The sequence below is a fragment of the Pelobates fuscus genome, chromosome 12 (assembly GCF_036172605.1).
Source record: "Pelobates fuscus isolate aPelFus1 chromosome 12, aPelFus1.pri, whole genome shotgun sequence".
Classification (NCBI taxonomy): Eukaryota; Metazoa; Chordata; class Amphibia; order Anura; family Pelobatidae; genus Pelobates; species Pelobates fuscus.
In genome coordinates this window covers 1,269,257-1,293,199 of record NC_086328.1, presented here as the reverse complement: position 1 = coordinate 1,293,199, position 23,943 = coordinate 1,269,257, and the positions used below count along the sequence as shown (strand labels likewise).

General features: G+C 49.9%; 1 protein-coding gene across 1 annotated transcript; it reads right to left on the bottom strand.

Annotated features, from left to right (window-relative positions):
* Nucleotides 1–1,023: 1,023 nt before the first annotated feature.
* On the bottom strand, nucleotides 1,024–23,943 carry KATNB1 (katanin regulatory subunit B1). Its single transcript, XM_063437452.1, has 20 exons — nucleotides 23,850–23,943; nucleotides 21,361–21,556; nucleotides 20,203–20,333; nucleotides 20,013–20,130; nucleotides 16,680–16,780; nucleotides 16,442–16,483; nucleotides 14,848–14,931; nucleotides 13,516–13,631; nucleotides 13,359–13,430; nucleotides 12,645–12,795; nucleotides 12,377–12,564; nucleotides 12,158–12,255; nucleotides 6,954–7,004; nucleotides 6,783–6,841; nucleotides 6,323–6,472; nucleotides 6,093–6,242; nucleotides 3,523–3,599; nucleotides 2,788–2,862; nucleotides 2,588–2,704; nucleotides 1,024–1,462 (listed from the first exon to the last, which is right to left on the bottom strand). Exons 2-20 carry the CDS (start codon nucleotides 21,398–21,400, stop codon nucleotides 1,330–1,332), a joined length of 1,953 nt encoding a protein of 650 aa, XP_063293522.1. The 5' UTR covers nucleotides 21,401–21,556; nucleotides 23,850–23,943; the 3' UTR covers nucleotides 1,024–1,329.

The following is a 23,943-nucleotide window of genomic DNA, read 5'->3' as shown; positions in this document are numbered from 1 at the left end:
CACAGTCTCACTGATTTGAAACACTGACAGACACTGACACAGTCTCACTGATTTGAAACACTGACAGACACTGACACAGTCTCACTGATTTGAAACACTGACAGACACTGACACAGTCTCACTGATTTGAAACACTGACAGACACTGACACAGTCTCACTGATTTGAAACACTGACAGAGTCTCACTGATTTGAAACACAGACAGACTCTGACACAGTCTCACTGATTTGAAACACTGACAGACTGACACAGTCTCACTGATTTGAAACACTGACAGACACTGACACAGTCTCACTGATTTGAAACACTGACAGACACTGACACAGTCTCACTGATTTGAAACACTGACACACTCTGACACAGTCTCACTGATTTGAAACTCTCCCTGGCACAAACTTACTGACAGACACTCTGAATGACAGATACAACCACCTTCTGGCGGGCACGGCGAGGAGCTATGTGCACACACACGTTAGCTTAGACACATAGATCAGGGAAAGGGGAAGCAGGAAGTCCAAGATAAGCTGGTGATATTTTATGTGAAAGTTTTAATGTTACTCCGCTGTCAGCGGTGCTCTCTGTCCTTGCCTCCCTAATTTTCCTTCTTATTGTGTATAGCCAATTGGTTCTACACACTATATGGTGTTATAAGATTAATACTATTATTACCAGCGACAGTTTATTAGTGTAAATTCATTGCCCTCTATTTAGAGTGTGGTCCTTATATTATTTCCTTGTATTGTCGATTCAACCTTTAATTTCCTGCTTCATTCTCCTAGCGCTGGAGAGGCTGTTGGCCGTGTTACTGGCTCTTATAGAGCAACCATGATAGTAATAAATGTGTATTTCACGATGCAGCGGCCAGATCTGAACTACTAATCCCATAATCCCATGCTGTACTAAGGGTGGAGATATGCTCAGCTCTCCCAGTGAACATACAGCTCCGGTCTGAAGTGTTCACTGCAGAATATTAATAAATGTCATTTGAACTCGAGACTAAGTATCAAAACAGTAACCACTTGCAGAAATTAAAAATTACATTTTAATTACATTTTACTATAAATTAACAGTAAACAAACCAGCGGAAGATTTAGAAACCCAGATCTTACTTCTTCAGCATCCCTCCTAGCATTCCTCCAGCCAGACACTGGGCAAGGGATTGTGTGAGCGAGGTGCTGTCAGTCTTGGAGGAATGGAACTCTGAAACCCACTAAGGAGGACCCCAAAGCCACTCTCTGAGAGTTTGTCAGGACCTGCCCTTTAAAACAGATTCTGTGCTAGTGTCCCAGCTACCTCCCTGCCGAGATACAAGACAGGTAATGCTCCACATTATTCCAAAGCAGCCATAAGCAGCTGCAGCTCTCTGAAGGCACTTCCATAGCGGCCGCTCTGTGAGGCACGGGTTTTTACCAGCGGACTGAGTGTCCGAAGCTGCTTGTAACACAACTTGCACTTTGTGAGCCTGTGGGGAGAGAGATTGACATGGTGAGTACCCAGGAATAGCCTAAAAGGTTTATTTAACTCAGAAATATAAAGCATACTTTCATACCCGGGAGCGAAAAGGACGCACCTCAATAACAGAACCAAGATTCACCTTATAGACCCCAAACCAAAATATGAAATATTTACATAGATTGTGTCCATTCCTCACCGTATAAAGAACCCCAGAGAGGTATGCGAATGGCTTAAGGTGTCCATTCCTCACTGTATAAAGAACCCCGGAGAGGTACGCGAATGGCTTAAGGTGTCCATTCCTCACCATATAAAGAACCCCAGAGAGGTACGCGAATGGCTTAAGGTGTCCATTCCTCACCGTATAAAGAACCCCAGAGAGGTATGCGAATGGCTTAAGGTGTCCATTCCTCACCGTATAAAGAACCCCGGAGAGGTACGCGAATGGCTTAAGGTGTCCATTCCTCACAGTATAAAGAACCCCGGAGAGGTATGCGAATGGCTTAAGGTGTCCATTCCTCACCATATAAAGAACCCCGGAGAGGTACGCGAATGGCTTAAGGTGTCCATTCCTCACAATATAAAGAGCCCCAGGAGGTACACAAATTGATTCAGGTGTCCATCCCTCACCGTATAAAGAGCTCAGGGGAAATACACTAATAGATTCATGTGTCCATTCCTGACTGTATAAAGAGCCCGGGGAGGTACACGAATAGATTCATGTGTCCATTCCTGACCGTATAAAGAGCCCATGAGGTACACTATACGGTCAGGAATGGACACATTAATCTATTTGTGTACCTCCCCGGGCTCTTTATACAGTCAGGAATGGACACAATCTATTAAAGAGCCCGGGGAGGTACACTAATAGATTCATGTGTCCATTCCTCACTGTATAAAGAGCCCCGGGGAGGTACACTAATAGATTCATGTGTCCATTCCACACTGTATAAAGAGCCCGGGGAGGTACACTAATAGATTCATGTGTCCATTCCACACTGTATAAAGAGCCCGGGGAGGTACACTAATAGATTCATGTGTCCATTCCTGACTGTATAAAGAGCCCGGGGAGGTACACTAATAGATTCATGTGTCCATTCCTGACCGTATAAAGAGGGGGGAGTTAACTACTGACCTTTCCTCACGGGTTATGTCCACGCCAACAGAAGGTGGGGCAGCCAGGGTATCCGTGATCAATGGCAGAAACCTCTGCAGAATCAGCTTCAGTGACAAACATCCAGTCTGCACATAGCTATGAATGGAGAGGAAACACATGCAGTTAGTTTAGTGGGGGCAGGGGCCTGTGAGGTCGGTGGAAGGGATGGAAAGGCTCACCTTTCATACTTGCTCTGAAGAAGCTTCTCAATCTGAGGCAAAACAACTGAACATAGATCCAGCTTCCACAAGGACCTGAAACGGCAATCAGAGGAGTCATCCCATCAGCTTCCCCAAAAAACTGCTCAATTCCTGCATCAACGTCTCTCACTATTTTAATCAAAAGAAGATGAATCTTTGCGAATGTAAAGAAAATACCAATTATGTGAATGCCACTAGAGCTCTCCCCTAGGTGTTCAATAAAATATAAATTATCGATTAATAAGGACCAAAGAATCGGAGCAGTGCTGGTGCTAAGTGAATGAAATGAATGTAGGTTAAAGATCTGGGGTCTCCTACCCGGACATAACCCGCAAGGAAAGGTCAGTAGTTTGCCTCTTTATACAGTGAGGAATGGACACATGAATCTATTAGTGTACCTCCCCGGGCTCTTTATACAGTGAGGAATGGACACATGAATCTATTAGTGTACCTCCCCGGGCTCTTTATACAGTGAGGAATGGACACATGAATCTATTAGTGTACCTCCCCGGGCTCTTTATACAGTGAGGAATGGACACATGAATCTATTAGTGTACCTCCCCGGGCTCTTTATACAGTGAGGAATGGACACATGAATCTATTTGTGTACCGCCCTATTTGTATCTGGGGGGTGGGGGGGGGGGGGGGGGGCACTGGAGTGGCTCTAGCCAGAAGCAACTTGGGTCTAGAGGAGGGGAAATAAAATTATCTTACGCTTTCAGGTTGATAATGTTCAGAAGATCAACAACCACAGACAGGTCATTAATAGCCACAGCAGAGTCCATGGATGTCTGCAATAAAACGCAAAGTTCACAGACAGCACTATTTGTGGGCGCACACACACACACTGCACACTGGGGCCAAGTGTAACACACACTGCACAGCAGATTAAAGCGGCACTGTCACGCCAACCCTGCCTTTCCCCAATTGCTTCCTCTTCTCTTCCTCTATTAGGGTCAGTTCTTATTTTCCTCATATCTGATCGAGTTTTCTTTAAAACATAAGACAAAGTAAGGACGACTTAGTCTTATGTATTTTAACTACGCTTGACTTGCTTTGAGTAAAAGAGGAGCCTAAGTTGGCTCCATTTCTTGTGTCAGAGAAAGTTTTCCCTTCATACTCGCCCCCTCAGTGTTCTCGCGGTGCTTCATTCGCATTGACCGAACATTCAGACATAGCGCCAGTGAATTCCCAAAATGTTATCGTAATCGAATGTGGACATTCGGCCATTATTTTAGGTTAAAATTTTGATTCGGAGAATGAAGTTGTGATAATGATTTCTACTAAAAAGCTGAAATACCAAAACTGGTCAAAATGACTTCGTATTAGTAAATCAAGGAGTTTAAAACCTTCATCCTGCCCCTACTCGTTGTGCTCGGACAGGTAAATCTTGAGCTTTACCTGATTGGTTACCTGCGAGGCCCGAGATTTACCTGATTGGTTACCTGCGAGGCCCGAGATTTACCTGATTGGTTACCTGCAAGGCCCGAGATTTACCTGATTGGTTACCTGCGAGGCCCGAGATTTACCTGATTGGTTACCTGCGAGGCCCGAGATTTACCTGATTGGTTACCTGCGAGGCCCGAGATTTACCTGATTGGTTACCTGCGAGGCCCGAGATTTACCTGATTGGTTACCTGCGAGGCCCGAGATTTACCTGATTGGTTACCTGCGAGGCCCGAGATTTACCTGATTGGTTACCTGCGAGGCCCGAGATTTACCTGATTGGTTACCTGCAAGGCCCGAGATTTACCTGATTGGTTACCTGCAAGGCCCGAGATTTACCTGATTGGTTACCTGCGAGGCCCGAGATTTACCTGATTGGTTACCTGCGAGGCCCGAGATTTACCTGATTGGTTACCTGCGAGGCCCGAGATTTACCTGTCAGAGCACTCGGAGTCAAACTGCAGGATGTGGGAAGGCTTTACTCGCCCTGTGGAGCTCAGTCTGCGCAGAGCCCTTGGTGGGAGAAGATGGAAGATTTTCTTATCGTCTGGATTTTTTTTTTTTTAGTTCAACAGGATTTATGGATTTTTATTTGGCCTTTTTGGGGCAAAAAATAGAAGAATTTAGAAAAAAAAAATTACAACATCTGATACCTGAAAATTTTAAAAAATATTTTACTTATTTAGTTTATTGCTCCCCACTCACTATTATTAGTGTGAGGGAGCTAGGTATGGTTTTATTCTATTGTGGTGGGGCGACTAGGGGCTTGAGGACCCCACCTGTCAGCAATGAGAGGGGACTGGGGAGAGACAATAGCCCCCCTTGTCACTTAGGGCCCCCACCTGCCTCTTATAGGTGGGTGGGGGAGACAATAGGTCCCCTATGTGCCCCCCGTTAATTATTTTAATAGGTGCCCCAACTATGTGGGTGAGGGTTTAGGAAGTGCTCACCGCTTACTATAAATGTCCCTACTAAGCGGCATAGCAAGTAGGGGAAAGAGGGAGATTTTAATCTTCCTAATGCTAACATGGTGGTCATATTGACGCCCACAGAATTACGAGGGACATGGGGGCTGAGGAAGTGGTGGGAAGCAAAGCCCCCTACCGCTTCTATTTTTACATATTACAAGAAAGGAGCCTAGCTCCCTCCTTGTAATAACGAATTGAAATTCGTTCTCTGTAATTTCTATTCGTTCATTTGTCTTTCAGACAAAAACTAATAGCCAAAACTCCCATCTGAACTTCGGACAACAGTGAATGCCCGAGTGTTAAACTGGGCATGCACAGAAATGTAACCATACTATCTAGTGTGGGCAGATGACATGTCCCACAGGGCCTTAATATGCCCACACTAAGATGGCAGCGCCTAGGACCAAGATCCTGTAAAGACATAACGTTTAAAAAGGGTGAAATAGGGCCTAGAGGAATAATAAAATGTAGTGGAGTCAGGAGGAGGGTTTAAAAAACAAAACAAAAAAAAACAACCAAATGAGGGCATGACAGTGCCGCTGAAGGGAAGATTTCCCTCATTACAAATTAAAAGAAAGGCAACTGCAATATCCTGACAACTGCTCCAAACAGGCCCCAGTATTCCTCTTGGAGATCAGTGGGAAAGACAAGAAACAGCAGGGGAGCTTCTAGAAGCAATGCGGGGCAAGGATGCAGTGTCTAGACAATGTGAGGAGCAGATAGGAAGTGCTTTCAATCAGGGGGTCCAAAACCAGTCTTCAAAGCAAAGCAACAGTCTAGGATTCTGTAATACCGAGGAATACCTGTACTATTAGTGAGCTTAGAGAGCGTGAAATATTCACTTGGTGGGACAGATCATGGCCGCAGTACCTTGATGTCCCCGGTACTCCACAGGGCTCGAACGACATCGAGGTTCTTCATTCGGCTGGTCAGTACCATGCACATAGTATCATGACCTTTCCGAATCTGACACATGGCTTCATCATTCCCCACCTCGATGGGGGCTGCACCCTTTATAGCCTGGGAGAGAAGGCAGACCAGGTCATACAGGTCATTCCCAGACAGAGGGCCCAGTCACCGCTTATTAAGGCTTTACTCACAGGCAAGAAGTCTGCTACTTTGAGTCCGATTGGTTCGTTGCGAGCAGCAGATATTACCGGAGGATTGTTTGGTGGTGACGGTGGAGGAGGCAGCTCTGGATACACAATAGGTGTAGAGGCAGCAACCGGGGGTCTTGGCAATTGTTCAGACTAAGGTAAAAAAAAATAGTGGGTTATTTTAACATGATTAGGCTGAAATGGGAAGTAAAGGCAAACATTAAAAAAAGATCTCCAACAGGAGAAAGTGTGCCTAATAAGAAGCGCTTAAAGTGATTAATATAAAAGCAGCTGGACAAGTGATGTAAGGGACAAAGCGCTAATCAGGCTAAATCATATCAATTAAAACAATTATTTATACGTTTGTCACTTGCATCACTTGTACAAAGACAGACATTACAAAAATGTCTGCAGCCAGCAATGGGGAGGGGGGCCGAGTGATCACTCCCAGTGGTCTACCTACGTTTCGCTTGTTGCTGATGGTAGCGGTCACTGGGTCCGGCTCCTTCACTGCTGCATTCTCTGTGAACCGAAAGGGGAATAAACCTCAAACGCAGATTCCAGCAACAGCATCACTACCAGCAAATACCATGCCCAGTCCATTTATATTATTATTCAAGATTAGCAATCTTACCATCCTCTAAGGGAGCTGGGAAGGGCTCGTGGTACCGTGGCGGAGTACGTGCTGCCAAATAAGAGGAAGAGATTAAGCCTGCACTGTACGAGATTGAAAGGACAACGGTCACCTAAAAACTCCTTTTAATATAAAAATCCATTCATCAAGTTTTGAAAGGAAATCGATTTGGTGTTAAATAATGAGAAACCGTATCCCTACCTTTAGTATATAGCAGGATGGTTCCGCCATATACATACACCTTGGGTCAGACCGTGTTAAACGGACACTAATCGACTTATTTACTAAACTGGGAATTCAAAGTGAATTTTACATTTAAGGCCGATGTAGTTAAACGGAAACATAACTGGCGTAGAGAATATTTCTGGGCTGGATATTTTTTTTTTTTATTCTTTATTTTTGTTGTGCAGAGTTTAAACATGTGGGTTTGCACTGCCACAACAGCTGGTGTAACCAGGTTTGTATTCACATTTAATCACATGGCATTATAGAAAAACATTGCACTGCTTTTTTTTTTTTTTAAACAGGAAAATGAACAGGATTATATCTTAAGTTTCATAGAAAGCAAACTAAATGCTAGACACATAAATGAAGGAAAAGTAAAATCATCGCTCATATTGGGGAGAAGATGCTTAACGTGAACAGTTTCACCGCTTGGCTCAGTCCCAGTGTCCCGTTCAGCCTATACCCTCCAAGGGCAGTGTACAGTCACGCAGTTACAGCTTAATCGCTTTAGGTTACATGCTATGTGCGCTCCTCCAGAAACCAGCGCAATGCAGGTTACAGATGTCGAGTTTAACGCAGGCTGAGTTATCATATCTAATGCAATGGGATCTGCTAGCTTATGGCATAAAATACATATTTTTAACTTAAATAAGTAAATGTGGGCTTTCAAGAGTATTACACAGTTGAACTTCGATATTACCACTGCCAAGCGTAGGTAGGCGGGCGGCCACCGGGGCTGAGTGCATTCCTGTATTATTAGGTATTAACATTAGACATAGTAATATAATAGTATGGCTACGGTGAATGTTAGAGCGCCGTTTAGGTGGCAAGAGGTAAATAGGTAGCTGCTCTTAGGTAGCTGATGTAAACCTACAGCTCCTCTTGTTTAGTCAGTGTCCTGTGGTGTTGTGAGAGTCTCTATGCTGGCATGTATAACTCCTTCCCCTCGGATACTGATCCATCACCATGGCAGTTCAGCTTCGCAGGTGCTCATCTGTGTGTGGTAAGTCTCCCTATGTCAGGCTTTGTGGTCCTGGGGGTGCAGCGCTTGAAGTCGTGTAGGTCTGCTTGGCTGTCACACGCTGCAGCACAATTTCATTTCGTGCCTTCTGCACTCGGCCCCACCTAGGAACAACCAGTGCGGGCCGGGGGTCTCACTCTCCCAGACCGCGGTGAGTATTTCCACGGTTTTCTTGTGCTTGAAGCTCTCCGGCAGGGCAGATGATGTACCCGCGGTTCAAGGGGGCTCCATGGTGCAGGAGCAGATAATGTTGAGCTGTCTGCCGCCGCCATTTTGTGGGGCAGTTCGATGGTTCCGTGCGCTTCAGCCCACGCCCGTCTCAGGCTCCCCTCAGTGGGGACCAGGATAACCCCCCCCCCTGGTCCAAAGGGGGGGGGGGGAAACAGGGCCGGCAAGCAACTCTGACAGTCTGTGGCAGCCGGGGAGGAAGACGCAGCAGCGGCCGTCCACCGCGCTCCCATTCCGGGTAGGCCGCAGCCCTCGAAGCTCCGCGCCCCCTTCAGAGGACCAGAACTCACGATCTCGGGGTATGCCACCGCTCCCACATCTATGGGGTGTCTTGTAGGCTCGTTTTGTGTGCGAAATTCCGCTGTAAGTAGCTTAAAGGGCCCGGTTTCTCCGGAGCCTCTCCTGCATGCGACCGGTTAGCATGGCGGTCCGGCCCCGCCCCCTGGGCTGGATATTTTAACCCTAAATTGGAAATTTACTTCACCAAACACTGTCTGACCCAAGATATATGCATAGGGCTAAAAGGTAGGGACATGTTTTTCAATTTTTTTTTATTTTTTTTTAAACAGACAGCAAAGGGGCAGAGACAGTCAGACAAACAGCAGGGGGACCAGAGACAGTCAGGCAAACAGCAGGGGGAACAGAGACAGTCAGGCAAACAGCAGGGGGAACAGAGACAGTCAGGCAAACAGCAGGGGGAACAGAGACAGTCAGGCAAACAGCAGGGGGAACAGAGACAGTCAGGCAAACAGCAGGGGGGACAGAGACAGTCAGGCAAACAGCAGGGGGGACAGAGACAGCCAGGCAAACAGCAGGGGGGACAGAGACAGCCAGGCAAACAGCAGGGGGGACAGAGACAGCCAGGCAAACAGCAGGGGGGACAGAGACAGTCAGGCAAACAGCAGGGGGGACAGAGACAGTCAGGCAAACAGCAGGGGGGGCAGAGACAGACAGACAGACACACAGCATTGGGGCAGAGACAGACACAGCGGGGGGGGGCAGAGACAGACACAGCGGGGGGGGCAGAGACAGACACAGCGGGGGGGGGGCCAGAGACAGACACAGCGGCAGCGGGGGGGGGGGGGGGGAAGACAGACACAGCGGGGGGGGGGGGGGGGGGCAGAGACAGACACAGCGGCAGCGGGGGGGGGGGGGGGGGGCCCAGAGACAGACACAGCGTGGGGGAAGGGGCCAGAGAGACAGCAGGGGGGGTGGCCAGAGACACAGCGGGGGTGGCCAGAGACGCGGGGGGGGAAGGGGGCAGAGACAGACACAGCGGGGGGGGGGGAAGGGGCAGAGACGGACACAGCGGGGGGGGGGAGGGGGCAGAGACAGACACAGCGGGGGGGGGGAAGGGGGCAGAGACAGACACAGCGGGGGGGGGCAGAGACAGACACAGCGGGGGGGGGAAGGGGGCAGAGACAGACACAGCGGGGGGGGAAGGGGGCAGAGACAGACACAGCGGGGGGGGGGGGAAGGGGGCAGAGACAGACACAGCGGGGGGGGGGAAGGGGGCAGAGACAGACACAGCGGGGGGGGAAGGGGGCAGAGACAGACACGGCGAGGGGGGGAAGGGGGCAGAGACAGACACGGCGAGGGGGGGAAGGGGGCAGAGACAGACACGGCGAGGGGGGAAGGGGGCAGAGACAGACACGGCGAGGGGGGGAAGGGGGCAGAGACAGACACGGCGGGGGGGCAGAGACAGACACGGCGGGGGGGAGGGGGGCAGAGACAGACACGGCGGGGGGACAGAGACAGACACGGCGGGGGGACAGAGACAGACACGGCGGGGGGACAGAGACAGACACGGCGGGGGGACAGAGACAGACACGGCGGGGGGACAGAGACAGACACGGCGGGGGGACAGAGACAGACACGGCGGGGGGACAGAGACAGACACGGCGGGGGGACAGAGACAGACACGGCGGGGGGACAGAGACAGACACGGCGGGGGGACAGAGACAGACACGGCAGGGGGACAGAGACAGACACGGCAGGGGGACAGAGACAGACACGGCAGGGGGACAGAGACAGACACGGCAGGGGGACAGAGACAGACACGGCAGGGGGACAGAGACAGACACGGCAGGGGGACAGAGACAGACACGGCAGGGGGACAGAGACAGACACGGCAGGGGGACAGAGACAGACACGGCAGGGGGACAGAGACAGACACGGCAGGGGGACAGAGACAGACACGGCAGGGGGACAGAGACAGACACGGCAGGGGGACAGAGACAGACACGGCAGGGGGACAGAGACAGACACGGCAGGGGGACAGAGACAGACACGGCAGGGGGACAGAGACAGACACGGCAGGGGGACAGAGACAGACACGGCAGGGGGACAGAGACAGACACGGCAGGGGGACAGAGACAGACACGGCAGGGGGACAGAGACAGACACGGCAGGGGGACAGAGACAGACACGGCAGGGGGACAGAGACAGACACGGCAGGGGGACAGAGACAGACACGGCAGGGGGACAGAGACAGACACGGCAGGGGGACAGAGACAGACACGGCAGGGGGACAGAGACAGACACGGCAGGGGGACAGAGACAGACACGGCAGGGGGACAGAGACAGACACGGCAGGGGGACAGAGACAGACACGGCAGGGGGACAGAGACAGACACGGCAGGGGGACAGAGACAGACACGGCAGGGGGACAGAGACAGACACGGCAGGGGGACAGAGACAGACACGGCAGGGGGACAGAGACAGACACGGCAGGGGGACAGAGACAGACACGGCAGGGGGACAGAGACAGACACGGCAGGGGGACAGAGACAGACACGGCAGGGGGACAGAGACAGACACGGCAGGGGGACAGAGACAGACACGGCAGGGGGACAGAGACAGACACGGCAGGGGGACAGAGACAGACACGGCAGGGGGACAGAGACAGACACGGCAGGGGGACAGAGACAGACACGGCAGGGGGACAGAGACAGACACGGCAGGGGGACAGAGACAGACACGGCAGGGGGACAGAGACAGACACGGCAGGGGGACAGAGACAGACACGGCAGGGGGACAGAGACAGACACGGCAGGGGGACAGAGACAGACACGGCAGGGGGACAGAGACAGACACGGCAGGGGGACAGAGACAGACACGGCAGGGGGACAGAGACAGACACGGCAGGGGGACAGAGACAGACACGGCAGGGGGACAGAGACGGACACGGCAGGGGGACAGAGACGGACACGGCAGGGGGACAGAGACGGACACGGCAGGGGGACAGAGACGGACACGGCAGGGGGACAGAGACGGACACGGCAGGGGGACAGAGACGGACACGGCAGGGGGACAGAGACGGACACGGCAGGGGGACAGAGACGGACACGGCAGGGGGACAGAGACGGACACGGCAGGGGGACAGAGACAGACACGGCAGGGGGACAGAGACAGACACGGCAGGGGGACAGAGACAGACACGGCAGGGGGACAGAGACAGACACGGCAGGGGGACAGAGACAGACACGGCAGGGGGACAGAGACAGACACAGAAGGGGGACAGAGACAGACACAGAAGGGGGACAGAGACAGACACAGAAGGGGGACAGAGACAGACACAGCAGGGGGACAGAGACAGACACAGCAGGGGGACAGAGACAGACACAGCAGGGGGACAGAGACAGACACAGCAGGGTGGCAGAGACATACACAGTAGGGGTTGGGGGATGCAGAGACAAAAAGACACAGATAGAGTCAATTCCTCACTAACAGATGGAGCTCTTTGGTTGGAAGATCTCATGATAATCCTCTGCGTTCTGGATCTCGGCTCTGGATTCTTTTTCCTCTTCGTCACTGACTGGACTCACCCTGTGAACACCCAAAAAAACTCAGTTACCCTGATAACACAAGAGCTTCGCCCACTGCAGACAGCTAGTATGAGGGCCCCTGCTAGGGGAGACCCACTATGACCCGCTGTGTGTGTCTGTACCTCTTTGGTTTGCTGCAGGATGTAGATGGACGCTCATAGATGCGTCTCAGCGAGGATCCGGTGGGTGTAGTACGGGTGATGGGTATCACTGGTGACTGCGGACCTGGCGGTGCTGTGCCGGTCATTTTAACCCGAGTCAAGTCAACCACAAAGGAAGAGACAGTGGACTGGGTGCTAGAGACCCCGATCTGTGAACATAGTGAGATATTTCCTAACACTGAGCGCAAAGTGATTCTTCCCGCTGCACGCAGCTTAGAAATCATCTTACCAGCTGATTATTGCAGATCGCCAAATCAGAAACCTTCCCCCATCCTACAGGAACCGTATCGAAGCAGCGCTCGGGTTCCCATCCATACACCCGGAGAGAGTCCCGACCAGCACAGAAAAGGCACCCACCATCACTACTGAAAAGGACGGCTCTGTAGGAAACAGTTCACTATCATAGACAGCAAAGCCGGTGACTCCGGAGAGAGACTAACTCTGCCAATACCCAGGTTTTGGGCAGAACAGATTAACTGGAAAATTCTCTAATTACGCTAAAGTGTACATTTGCTCTTGGTTTAGGGTCTGCTGGTAAAGGGGAATGAGATAGGGATTGGGAACGGGTCGGTCACTGCGGGTCGGTCACTGCTCGGTAGACGTCCACATTGGAAGCTCATTTCAGCTGGTTTTGTAAAACACTGGAGATGTTTTGTTATATCCCCACAATAAAGGCTCAACATGTCTACTCCTCACTAGCCGCTGGTGAGTGTGCCATGGACACAGCTGGTTTGCAGTGACTGACTATAGAGTATAGCTTGAAATGTTACACAATGATGATGATTAATAATAATAAAGTCCACGCCAGAGCTGGATTTATTTTCATATTTTAAAGAGACAGCCATGAAGTGGCTCCAACCAGCATTGTGTAAAATAAACATCTCCTGGAAGGGTGAAACTGGGCCCTAGTTATTATCAAGGGAGGGTCGGTCCAAGTCCTCACCTGACCGGTACGGTCTCCCCTTCAGTACAGCCCACCAACTGGAACTTCTCCAGGTCCCAGAATCGAACAGACCTAGAGACAAAGAAACCAAGTGTAAGGTATCACTCAGCTCCTTACAGAACCCCTCTGTCCCCCATCTTCCAGTCCCTGTGCTCACCGGTCTGCACTTCCTGATGCCAAGAGGTACTCATTAGGGTGAAATTCAACAACATGTACCGGACCGGTGTGCTGTGTGAATTCTGCCATTAGTTTACCTGCTGCAAGATCCCAGAGCTGAGACAATAAAGACAGATTAGCACCCACACACTGTGTCCGCTTCCTGTACCCCAAAACTACCACACACTGTGCCTGCTTCCTGTACCCCAAAACTACCACATATTGTGCCTGCTTGGTGTACCCCAAAACTACCACACACTGTGCCCGCTTCCTGTACCTCAAAACTATCACACACTGTGCTGGCATCCTGTACCCCAAAACCACACTGTGCCTGCTTCCTGTACCCAAAAACTACCACACACTGTGCCCGCTTCCTGTACCCCAAAACTACCACACACTGTGTCCGCTTCCTGTACCCCAAAACTACCACATATTGTGCCTGCTTGGTGTACCCCAAAACTACCACACACTGTGCCCGCATCCTGTACCTCAAAACTATCACACACTGTGCTGGCATCCTGTACCCCAAAACCACACTGTGCCTGCTTCCTGTACCCAAAAACTACCACACACTGTGCCCGCTTCCTGTACCCCAAAACTACCACACACTGTGCCCGCTTCCTGTACCCAAAAACTACCACACACTGTGCCCGCTTCCTGTACCCAAAAACTACCACACACTGTGCCCGCTTCCTGTACCCCAAAACTACCACACACTGTGCCCGCTTCCTGTACCCAAAAACTACCACACACTGTGCCCGCTTCCTGTACCCCAAAACTACCACACACTGTGTCCGCTTCCTGTACCCCAAAACTACCACACACTGTGTCTGCTTCCTGTACCCCAAAACTACCACACACTGTGTCCGCTTCCTGTACCCCAAAACTATCACACACTGTGCTGGCATCCTGTACCCCAAAACCACACTGTGCCTGCTTCCTGTACCCCAAGACTAACACATACTGTGCCTGCTTCCTGTACCCCAAACTACAGCAAACTTTGTCCACTTCCTGTACCCCAAACTACCACACACTACGTCCGCTTCCTGTACCCCATAATCAGGAATCAAGATTTCCATTCTCTGCTAGGAAGTAAAACGTTAACCTAGGTGGGCATTCTGTGGCGAGTAACTTTTAAGGCCTGGCTAGTAGCATGGGACTTTACATTTTAAGCCCTGCTTACTACTGTGCTGCGCTTCCTGTGTGACAAAATCCTGTTCCCCCACACTGTGCTCTGCTATTGCACCCTAAAACCTACACAGAGATCTCTCACAGAACTAAACTGCTTTCCACAGGAAGTGAATTTAGACAATTCCAGAGGTGATACCTTTACCTTTATTGTGTGATCGTCAGCTGCTGACGCCAACCACTTCCCGTCCGGACTGAACCGCAGACAGCGAATCGCCTCTGTGTGGCCCTGCAAACAGAAAACACATGCAACGTTAACTTGGACTCTGACGCCACGGGACCTATATGCAGGCTGGCAAGGGAAGAGTTAACAGACAGGAGTCAAGCTACTTGGGAGGTGTTGCAAGGCAGAGTTGAAGCTTCCTGTGAGCGAGGCAGAGACTGGCTGGTACCTGCAGACCACAGATGATGGCGGTGTGGCGGAACCAGCCCCGCCACTTGTGCCTGGAGAGGACTGCTTGCCAGCCTCTTGCCATGTGATTATGGTCCCTGGGAGGTTTGGCCCTTGAAATAACAGATTTGGGCATAATGGATTTTTGTTGTGCTGCTGCTGGCCCTTAAACTCCCAGAGAAAGGATTTGTACTTTTAAATTGGCACTTCGGATGCCGTCGAAGTGCCGAAGTAGCCGCCATTCGAAAACCGAACACGTGGCGGCGGCCATTTTAATTTAGTCGAACGCGGTCAGCGGTGCATGCCCTTGAATCTATGGAACTAAAATCGGTTACACCTTTGCACGAACACCGCTGACCGTTACCTTCTCAGGAACTTCGACTGGAATCGAAGTGCGTTCGACAATTCGAACGCACTGTTAGACTGGGCTATTTGCACGAACGATCCCGTTCGTGCATTCGAATGGGACTTAGACATTTTTCTGTGTGAAATTGACCGACCGCACAGCCCAAATCTATGGAACTATTTTGGGCATGAAAATGTGCTTGCAGTCGGTCAAATAAGACTTTCCCTTAACCGATTGCCCTGATTTTTGAGTATGTGTTTATTTCCAGCATGCTAATTATGAAAATATATGTTTTATGTGAATGGCATGTATATTTTGGAAGTTATTAATATTTTGTAAAAACTGTTTCTCTGCCTGTGATAATTATATTACCATTGTGTTCAGTAATCATATCACAGGCAGAGGGGAGGATTTTGTGTGGGAGTGTCGGTGTGTATTGTACGGATTGATTGGTTGTATTTCAAAACCCTGTAGGCAGTACTAAGTTTGTGGATTGGGAATAAAAGAGGCTCTATGTGCCAGTACAGTCGTCTGTCGTCTCGTTATTGGGGGAATTGGATTGTGTGCTGATTGCCAGGAGTGTAAGCTGATTGTATGCTTTTCCTGTTCAGTTGATTCCAGTGTTCGTGTGTTTCCTGTTCGGGAGTTGGAGGATTTGTGCAGTTTGCAGTTCGGGAGATTGGTGCTTGCAGTAGCTGCCTGTGCAGTGGAAAGGGGAATATAGCCTAAACAGTTTTTTAACCTCTTGTGTGCAAAACGGTCCGTTACAGGCGGGAATGCGGTTTACTATACATTTACTGCGGTCAAGTTATTATGAACACTGACTGACTATTAGAAGTGTAAAAAAAATCCTAACTGACCCACTGTCTGTCTATCGCCCCGCACCCACAGAACTGACAGACACTGCTCGACCTGGAGTTTCAGGGGTTAAACAAACGCCAGGCACCATGACCACTTCAAAACACTGAAATGAACATGGTGCTTCGTACATAAAGAACTTACCTTATAGCGAAACACACAGCCCTTCCTTCGTACATCCCAAAGCTGCAATAAAGAAGGTACCGTGTTAGAATCTGACAGGAGATGGCCAATCATGTAACAAAACGCACCTAAAACGCCGATCTCAAATAAATGATCGGTTTGGAAAGCTTGCACAGAGTATCTCTGCTGGCCCCACTCAGGGGCTTAACATTAAAATGGACCCAGAATGCCCTCTGCATGCCAGCCGTCCTAGGCTTACCTTTATATTTGTGTCCATGGAACCTGATGCCACAAAGTCCCCATACGGGTGAAAGTCCAGGCTGCACAGATTGGCTTTATGTCCTGTTAATGTCCGGATACCTGAAAAGCAGTTAACCAATTCCTATTAGTAAATATTTGTGGCAAACCTAGCCACTTCAGACTATAGAACTGTATTTGTAAAGGTTGTCCTAAGCACTGCTGCCATATTCTGTTTGAATGTAATTTGCATCTTGTATTGAAATGTATGATTGCCTGTATCCTATAGTATTCGTATGCTAGCAGCTGAAAGCCGCTAGCATTTACATGGTTGTTTCACGAACAGCAACTTTACCGGCTGTTTCGTGAAACGAACTAAGTACCGAACCCAAGCCCACACACTGAGGGTCGTGTGGCACCAATTACCAGATTGCAACATTGTTGGAATCGGTAGTTAAGTGCTTTCCTGGGTGGCCGCCGTTCGACTACCGACCACGCGGCGGTCGGCCATCTTGGATCCTTTGTCTCCCCAGCGGTGTTTTGTCGTCGAGTGCCTGGAACTGAAAACGGCTACTCGACGGCACGAACACCGCTGTACTTCCAGGCCGTTCGGGAGCTCCGGTCTTCTCCTATTGTGATTCCCCATCGGTGTTCGGTACTTTCAGACGACTTTAATAGTAAAAAGTGTATTTCGTGCGGCGTTCGGTTGTTTTAACTGGGATCTGAGCGATACTCTCACGAAAGGTGCACATGAATATTGTACGAATGGTGAATTTAAATGTAAAATGCCGGTTCTGCTGCACGGAGGGATAATCCACTTAACGGTGTATTTCAGTGGGAGTGTCCCTCTTGTGCAGCAGTGCCTGATGGGAGAAATGCTCCAAATGTTAAGTCCCCCATGTAGTCCCCTACTGTATTACCCCTGCTATGTCAGTAAGGAAACCCCTTGCATGGGGACTTGCATAAATACTGGAAGCTGTGAATAAAGATCTCAGTTGACTCCCAGAACTGTGTTTCGTCCGGTTACTGGGGGATTTGGGATATTGCCTTACTTTTCAGCGCTGACTGTGGATTTACCTTTAATACCAGCAGAGATCGTGGGATTTAATATTGCCGCTCCGCTACAATATTCAAGTCTCAGATATTGCCCAGTTACAGACCCTCAGCCATAAAACTACTCATGCATTTAATGCATTTAATACAATTCTGTGACTTGCAATCATCACTAGTTTTATTTCTTTATTTAATTGTAGTTTACACACACCCAGTACTCAGTCCGAGACACAGACTATTAACGTGGCAGAATAATACTCAGTCCGAGACACAGACTATTAACGTGGCAGAATAATACTCAGTCCGAGACACAGACTATTAACGTGGCAGAATAATACTCAGTCCGAGACACAGACTATTAACGTGGCAGAATAATACTCAGTCCGAGACACAGACTATTAACGTGGCAGAATAATACTCAGTCCGAAACACAGAGTATTAACGTGGCAGAATTATACTCAGTCCGAGACACAGACTATTAACGTGGCAGAATAATACTCAGTCCGAGACACAGACTATTAACGTGGCAGAATAATACTCAGTCCGAAACACAGACTATTAACGTGGCAGAATAATACTCAGTCCGAGACACAGACTATTAACGTGGCAGAATAATACTCAGTCCGAAACAAAGACTATTAACGTGGCAGAATAATACTCAGTCCGAAACACAGACTATTAACGTGGCAGAATAATACTCAGTCCGAAACACAGACTATTAACGTGTCAGAATAATACTCAGTCCGAAACAAAGACTATTAACGTGGCAGAATAATACTCAGTCCGAGACACAGACTATTAACGTGGCAGAATAATACTCAGTCCGAAACACAGACTATTAACGTGGCAGAATAATACTCAGTCCGAGACACAGACTATTAAAGTGGCAGAATAATACTCAGTCCGAGACACAGACTATTAACGTGGCAGAATAATACTCAGTCCGAAACACAGACTATTAACGTGGCAGAATAATACTCAGTCCGAGACACAGACTATTAACGTGGCAGAATAATACTCAGTCCGAGACACAGACTATTAACGTGGCAGAATAATACTCAGTCCGAAACACAGACTTTTAACGTGGCAGAATAATACTCGGTCCGAGACACAGACTATTAACGTGGCAGAATAATACTCAGTCCGAAACACAGACTATTAACGTGGCAGAATAATACTCAGTCCGAAACACAGACTATTAACGTGGCAGAATAATACTCAGTCCGAAACACAGACTATTAACGTGGCAGAATAATACTCAGTCCGAGACACAGACTATTAACGTGGCAGAATAATACTCAGTCCGAGACACAGACTATTAACGTGGCAGAATAATACTCAGTCCGAGACACAGACTTTTAACGTGGCAGAATAATACTCAGTCCGAAACACAGACTTTTAACGTGGCAGAATAATACTCGGTCCGAGACACAGACTATTAACGTGGCAGAATAATACTCAGTCCGAAACACAGACTATTAACGTGGCAGAATAAGACTCAGTCCGAAACACAGACTATTAACGTGGCAGAATAATACTCAGTCCGAAACAAAGACTTTTAACGTGGCAGAATAATACTCAGTCCGAGACACAGACTATTAACGTGGCAGAATAATACTCAGTCCGAAACACAGACTATTAACAGGGCAGAATAATACTCAGTCCGAGACACAGACTATTAACGTGGCAGAATAATACTCAGTCCGAGACACAGACTTTTAACGTGGCAGAATAATACTCAGTCCGAGACACAGACTATTAACGTGGCAGAATAATACTCAGTCCGAGACACAGACTATTAACGTGGCAGAATAATACTCAGTCCGAGACACAGACTATTAACGTGGCAGAATAATACTCAGTCCGAAACACAGACTATTAACGTGGCAGAATAATACTCAGTCCGAGACACAGACTATTAACGTGGCAGAATAATACTCAGTCCGAAACACAGACTATTAACGTGGCAGAATAATACTCAGTCCGAAACACAGACTATTAACGTGGCAGAACAATACTCAGTCCGAGACACAGACTATTAACGTGGCAGAATAATACTCAGTCCGAGACACAGACTATTAACGTGGCAGAATAATACTCAGTCCGAGACACAGACTATTAACGTGGCAGAATAATACTCAGTCCGAGACACAGACTATTAACGTGGCAGAATAATACTCAGTCCGAGACACAGACTATTAACGTGGCAGAATAATACTCAGTCCGAAACACAGACTATTAACGTGGCAGAATAATGCTCTGTCTGAAACACAGACTATTAACGTGGCAGAATAATACTCACTCTTGGCAGCTTCTAAATCCCAGACACGCAGAGAGCCTGACTGTGAGCCAGCCACAATCATTTCTTCAGAAGAATTAAAACAAACGCTCTCCACTGGCGTGGTATGTCCCGTAAGATTCTGCAGAAACAAGACAACATGAGGACACCAGAACAGGTCAGAAAGAACCCAGGCTTCCTTCACATGACTCACCATGATACAGTTAGGTTTATTAACAGACCACAAGTTGACACAACAATCTTCACCTCCAGTGGCCAGCAGGCGGCCAGAACTCTTCCCGAGAACAAGCGCCGACACATTGCTAGAGTGGGCAACAATTTCTTCTGTAAGACGTACAAGGAAAGAGAGAAATAGAAGGGAGTAATGAAGGCAGTGAGTGAAACATGTCATGGTGTCTATAGAACAGGAATGGTAGATCCCCAGAAGGAGGTTTTAATAGATGAAGTCATCGGCCACGTGGCCGTGCATTGGGTATGTGGGTAAGTACTAGCTATAGTCACAGTGGGCACATACGCAGCTTCCAAGCAGTCTTTGTGGCAGATTCAGGCCACGTGGCTGTGTATTGGGGATGTATAAGTACTAGCTATAGTCACAGTGGGCATTTACGCAGCTTCCAAGCAGTCTTTGTGGCAGATTCAGGCCACGTGGCTGTGTATTGGGAATTTATAAGTACTAGCTATAGTCACAGTGGGCATTTACGCAGCTTCCAAGCAGTCTTTGTGGCAGATTCAGGCCACGTGGCTGTGTATTGGGGATTTATAAGTACTAGCTATAGTCACAGTGGGTACATACGCAGCTTCCAAGCAGTCTTTGTGGCAGATTCAGGCCACGTGGCTGTGCATTGGGGATTTAGAAGTACTAGCTATAGTCACAGTGGGTACATACGCAGCTTCCAAGCAGTCTTTGTGGCAGATTCAGGCCACGTGGCTGTGCATTGGGGATTTAGAAGTACTAGCTATAGTCACAGTGGGTACATACGCAGCTTCCAAGCAGTCTTTGTGGCAGATTCAGGCCACGTGGCTGTGCATTGGGGATTTAGAAGTACTAGCTATAGTCACAGTGGGTACATACGCAGCTTCCAAGCAGTCTTTGTGGCAGATTCAGGCCACGTGGCTGTGTATTGGGGATGTATAAGTACTAGCTATAGTCACAGTGGGGACTTACGCAGCTTCCAAGCAGTCTTTGTGGCAGATTCAGGCCACGTGGCTGTGTATTGGGGATGTATAAGTACTAGCTATAGTCACAGTGGGCACATACGCAGCTTCCAAGCAGTCTTTGTGGCAGATTCAGGCCACGTGGCTGTGTATTGGGGATGTATAAGTACTAGCTATAGTCACAGTGGGGACTTACGCAGCTTCCAAGCAGTCTTTGTAGCTCCTGGGGCAGCCATGTTGGAGTTTACAGAAAATAAACCAGGATTTGTTCTTAGTGGGGTTCAACCCCCCAGAATTTTTTTTCTGAGGAGCCTTGATCCCCTGGGACCCCCTAAGATGCAGCGATTGTATCGGTTTAAAGAGTCCAGGCTGACATGAAGAGATGGCGTGAGCTGTAGGTGACAGAAAGATGAAGTTACAATAAGCTTTTCCTTAATAAAGGGACACTATTGTCACTATTATATCGCTCTCTGTCTCTGTATAACTATGGCTCTGTGTCTCCGTATAACGCTCCCTGTCTCCGTATAACGCTCCCTGTCTCCGTATAACGCTCCCTGTCTCCGTATAACGCTCCCTGTCTCCGTATAACGCCCCCTGTCTCCGTATAACGCCCCCTGTCTCCGTATAACGCCCCCTGTCTCCGTATAACGCTCCCTGTCTCCGTATAACGCTCCCTGTCTCCGTATAACGCCCCCTGTCTCCGTATAACGCCCCCTGTCTCCGTATAACGCCCCCTGTCTCTGTATAACGCCCCCTGTCTCCGTATAACGCCCCCTCTCTCCGTATAACGCTCCTTCTCTCCGTATAACGCCCCGTCTCCGTATAACGCTCCCTGTCTCCGTATAACGCCCCCTGTCTCCGTATAACGCCCCCTGTCTCCGTATAACGCCCCCTGTCTCCGTATAACGCCCCCTGTCTCCGTATAACGCCCCCTGTCTCCGTATAACGCCCCCTGTCTCCGTATAACGCCCCCTGTCTCCGTATAACGCCCCCTGTCTCCGTATAACGCCCCCTGTCTCCGTATAACGCCCCCTGTCTCCGTATAACGCCCCCTGTCTCCGTATAACGCCCCCTGTCTCCGTATAACGCTCCCTGTCTCCGTATAACGCCCCCTGTCTCCGTATAACGCCCCCTGTCTCCGTATAACGCCCCCTGTCTCCGTATAACGCTCCCTGTCTCCTTATAACGCTCCCTCTCTCCGTATAACGCTCCCTGTCTCCGTATAACGCCCCCTGTCTCCGTATAACGCCCCCTGTCTCCGTATAACGCCCCCTGTCTCCGTATAACGCCCCCTGTCTCCGTATAACGCCCCCTGTCTCCGTATAACGCCCCCTGTCTCCGTATAACGCCCCCTGTCTCCGTATAACGCCCCCTGTCTCCGTATAACGCCCCCTGTCTCCGTATAACGCCCCCTGTCTCCGTATAACGCCCCCTGTCTCCGTATAACGCCCCCTGTCTCCGTATAACGCTCCCTGTCTCCGTATAACGCCCCCTGTCTCCGTATAACGCCCCCTGTCTCCGTATAACGCCCCCTGTCTCCGTATAACGCTCCCTGTCTCCTTATAACGCTCCCTCTCTCCGTATAACGCTCCCTGTCTCCGTATAACGCCCCCTGTCTCCGTATAACGCTCCCTGTCTCCGTATAACGCTCCCTGTCTCCGTATAACGCTCCCTGTCTCCTTATAACGCTCCCTCTCTCCGTATAACGCTCCCTGTCTCCGTATAACGCCCCCTGTCTCCGTATAACGCTCCCTGTCTCCGTATAACGCCCCCTCTCTCCGTATAACGCTCCTTCTCTCCGTATAACGCCCCGTCTCCGTATAACGCTCCCCGTCTCCGTATAACGCCCCCTGTCTCCGTATAACGCTCCCTGTCTCCTTATAACGCCCCCTGTCTCCGTATAACGCCCCCTGTCTCCGTATAACGCCCCCTGTCTCCGTATAACGCCCCCTGTCTCCGTATAACGCCCCCTGTCTCCGTATAACGCCCCCTGTCTCCGTATAACGCCCCCTGTCTCCGTATAACGCCCCCTGTCTCCGTATAACGCCCCCTGTCTCCGTATAACGCCCCCTGTCTCCGTATAACGCCCCCTGTCTCCGTATAACGCCCCCTGTCTCCGTATAACGCTCCCTGTCTCCGTATAACGCCCCCTGTCTCCGTATAACGCCCCCTGTCTCCGTATAACGCCCCCTGTCTCCGTATAACGCTCCCTGTCTCCTTATAACGCTCCCTCTCTCCGTATAACGCTCCCTGTCTCCGTATAACGCCCCCTGTCTCCGTATAACGCCCCCTGTCTCCGTATAACGCCCCCTGTCTCCGTATAACGCCCCCTGTCTCCGTATAACGCCCCCTGTCTCCGTATAACGCCCCCTGTCTCCGTATAACGCCCCCTGTCTCCGTATAACGCCCCCTGTCTCCGTATAACGCCCCCTGTCTCCGTATAACGCCCCCTGTCTCCGTATAACGCCCCCTGTCTCCGTATAACGCTCCCTGTCTCCGTATAACGCCCCCTGTCTCCGTATAACGCCCCCTGTCTCCGTATAACGCCCCCTGTCTCCGTATAACGCTCCCTGTCTCCTTATAACGCTCCCTCTCTCCGTATAACGCTCCCTGTCTCCGTATAACGCCCCCTGTCTCCGTATAACGCTCCCTGTCTCCGTATAACGCCCCCTGGCAGACACCTACCTGCTGTGCGGTCAGTGAGTCCCCGTTCCCTGGTTACCCGGCAGCAGCTCGCTCTGGGCTCCGGGTACAATCTGTCCTGTGATTGGCTGCTCTC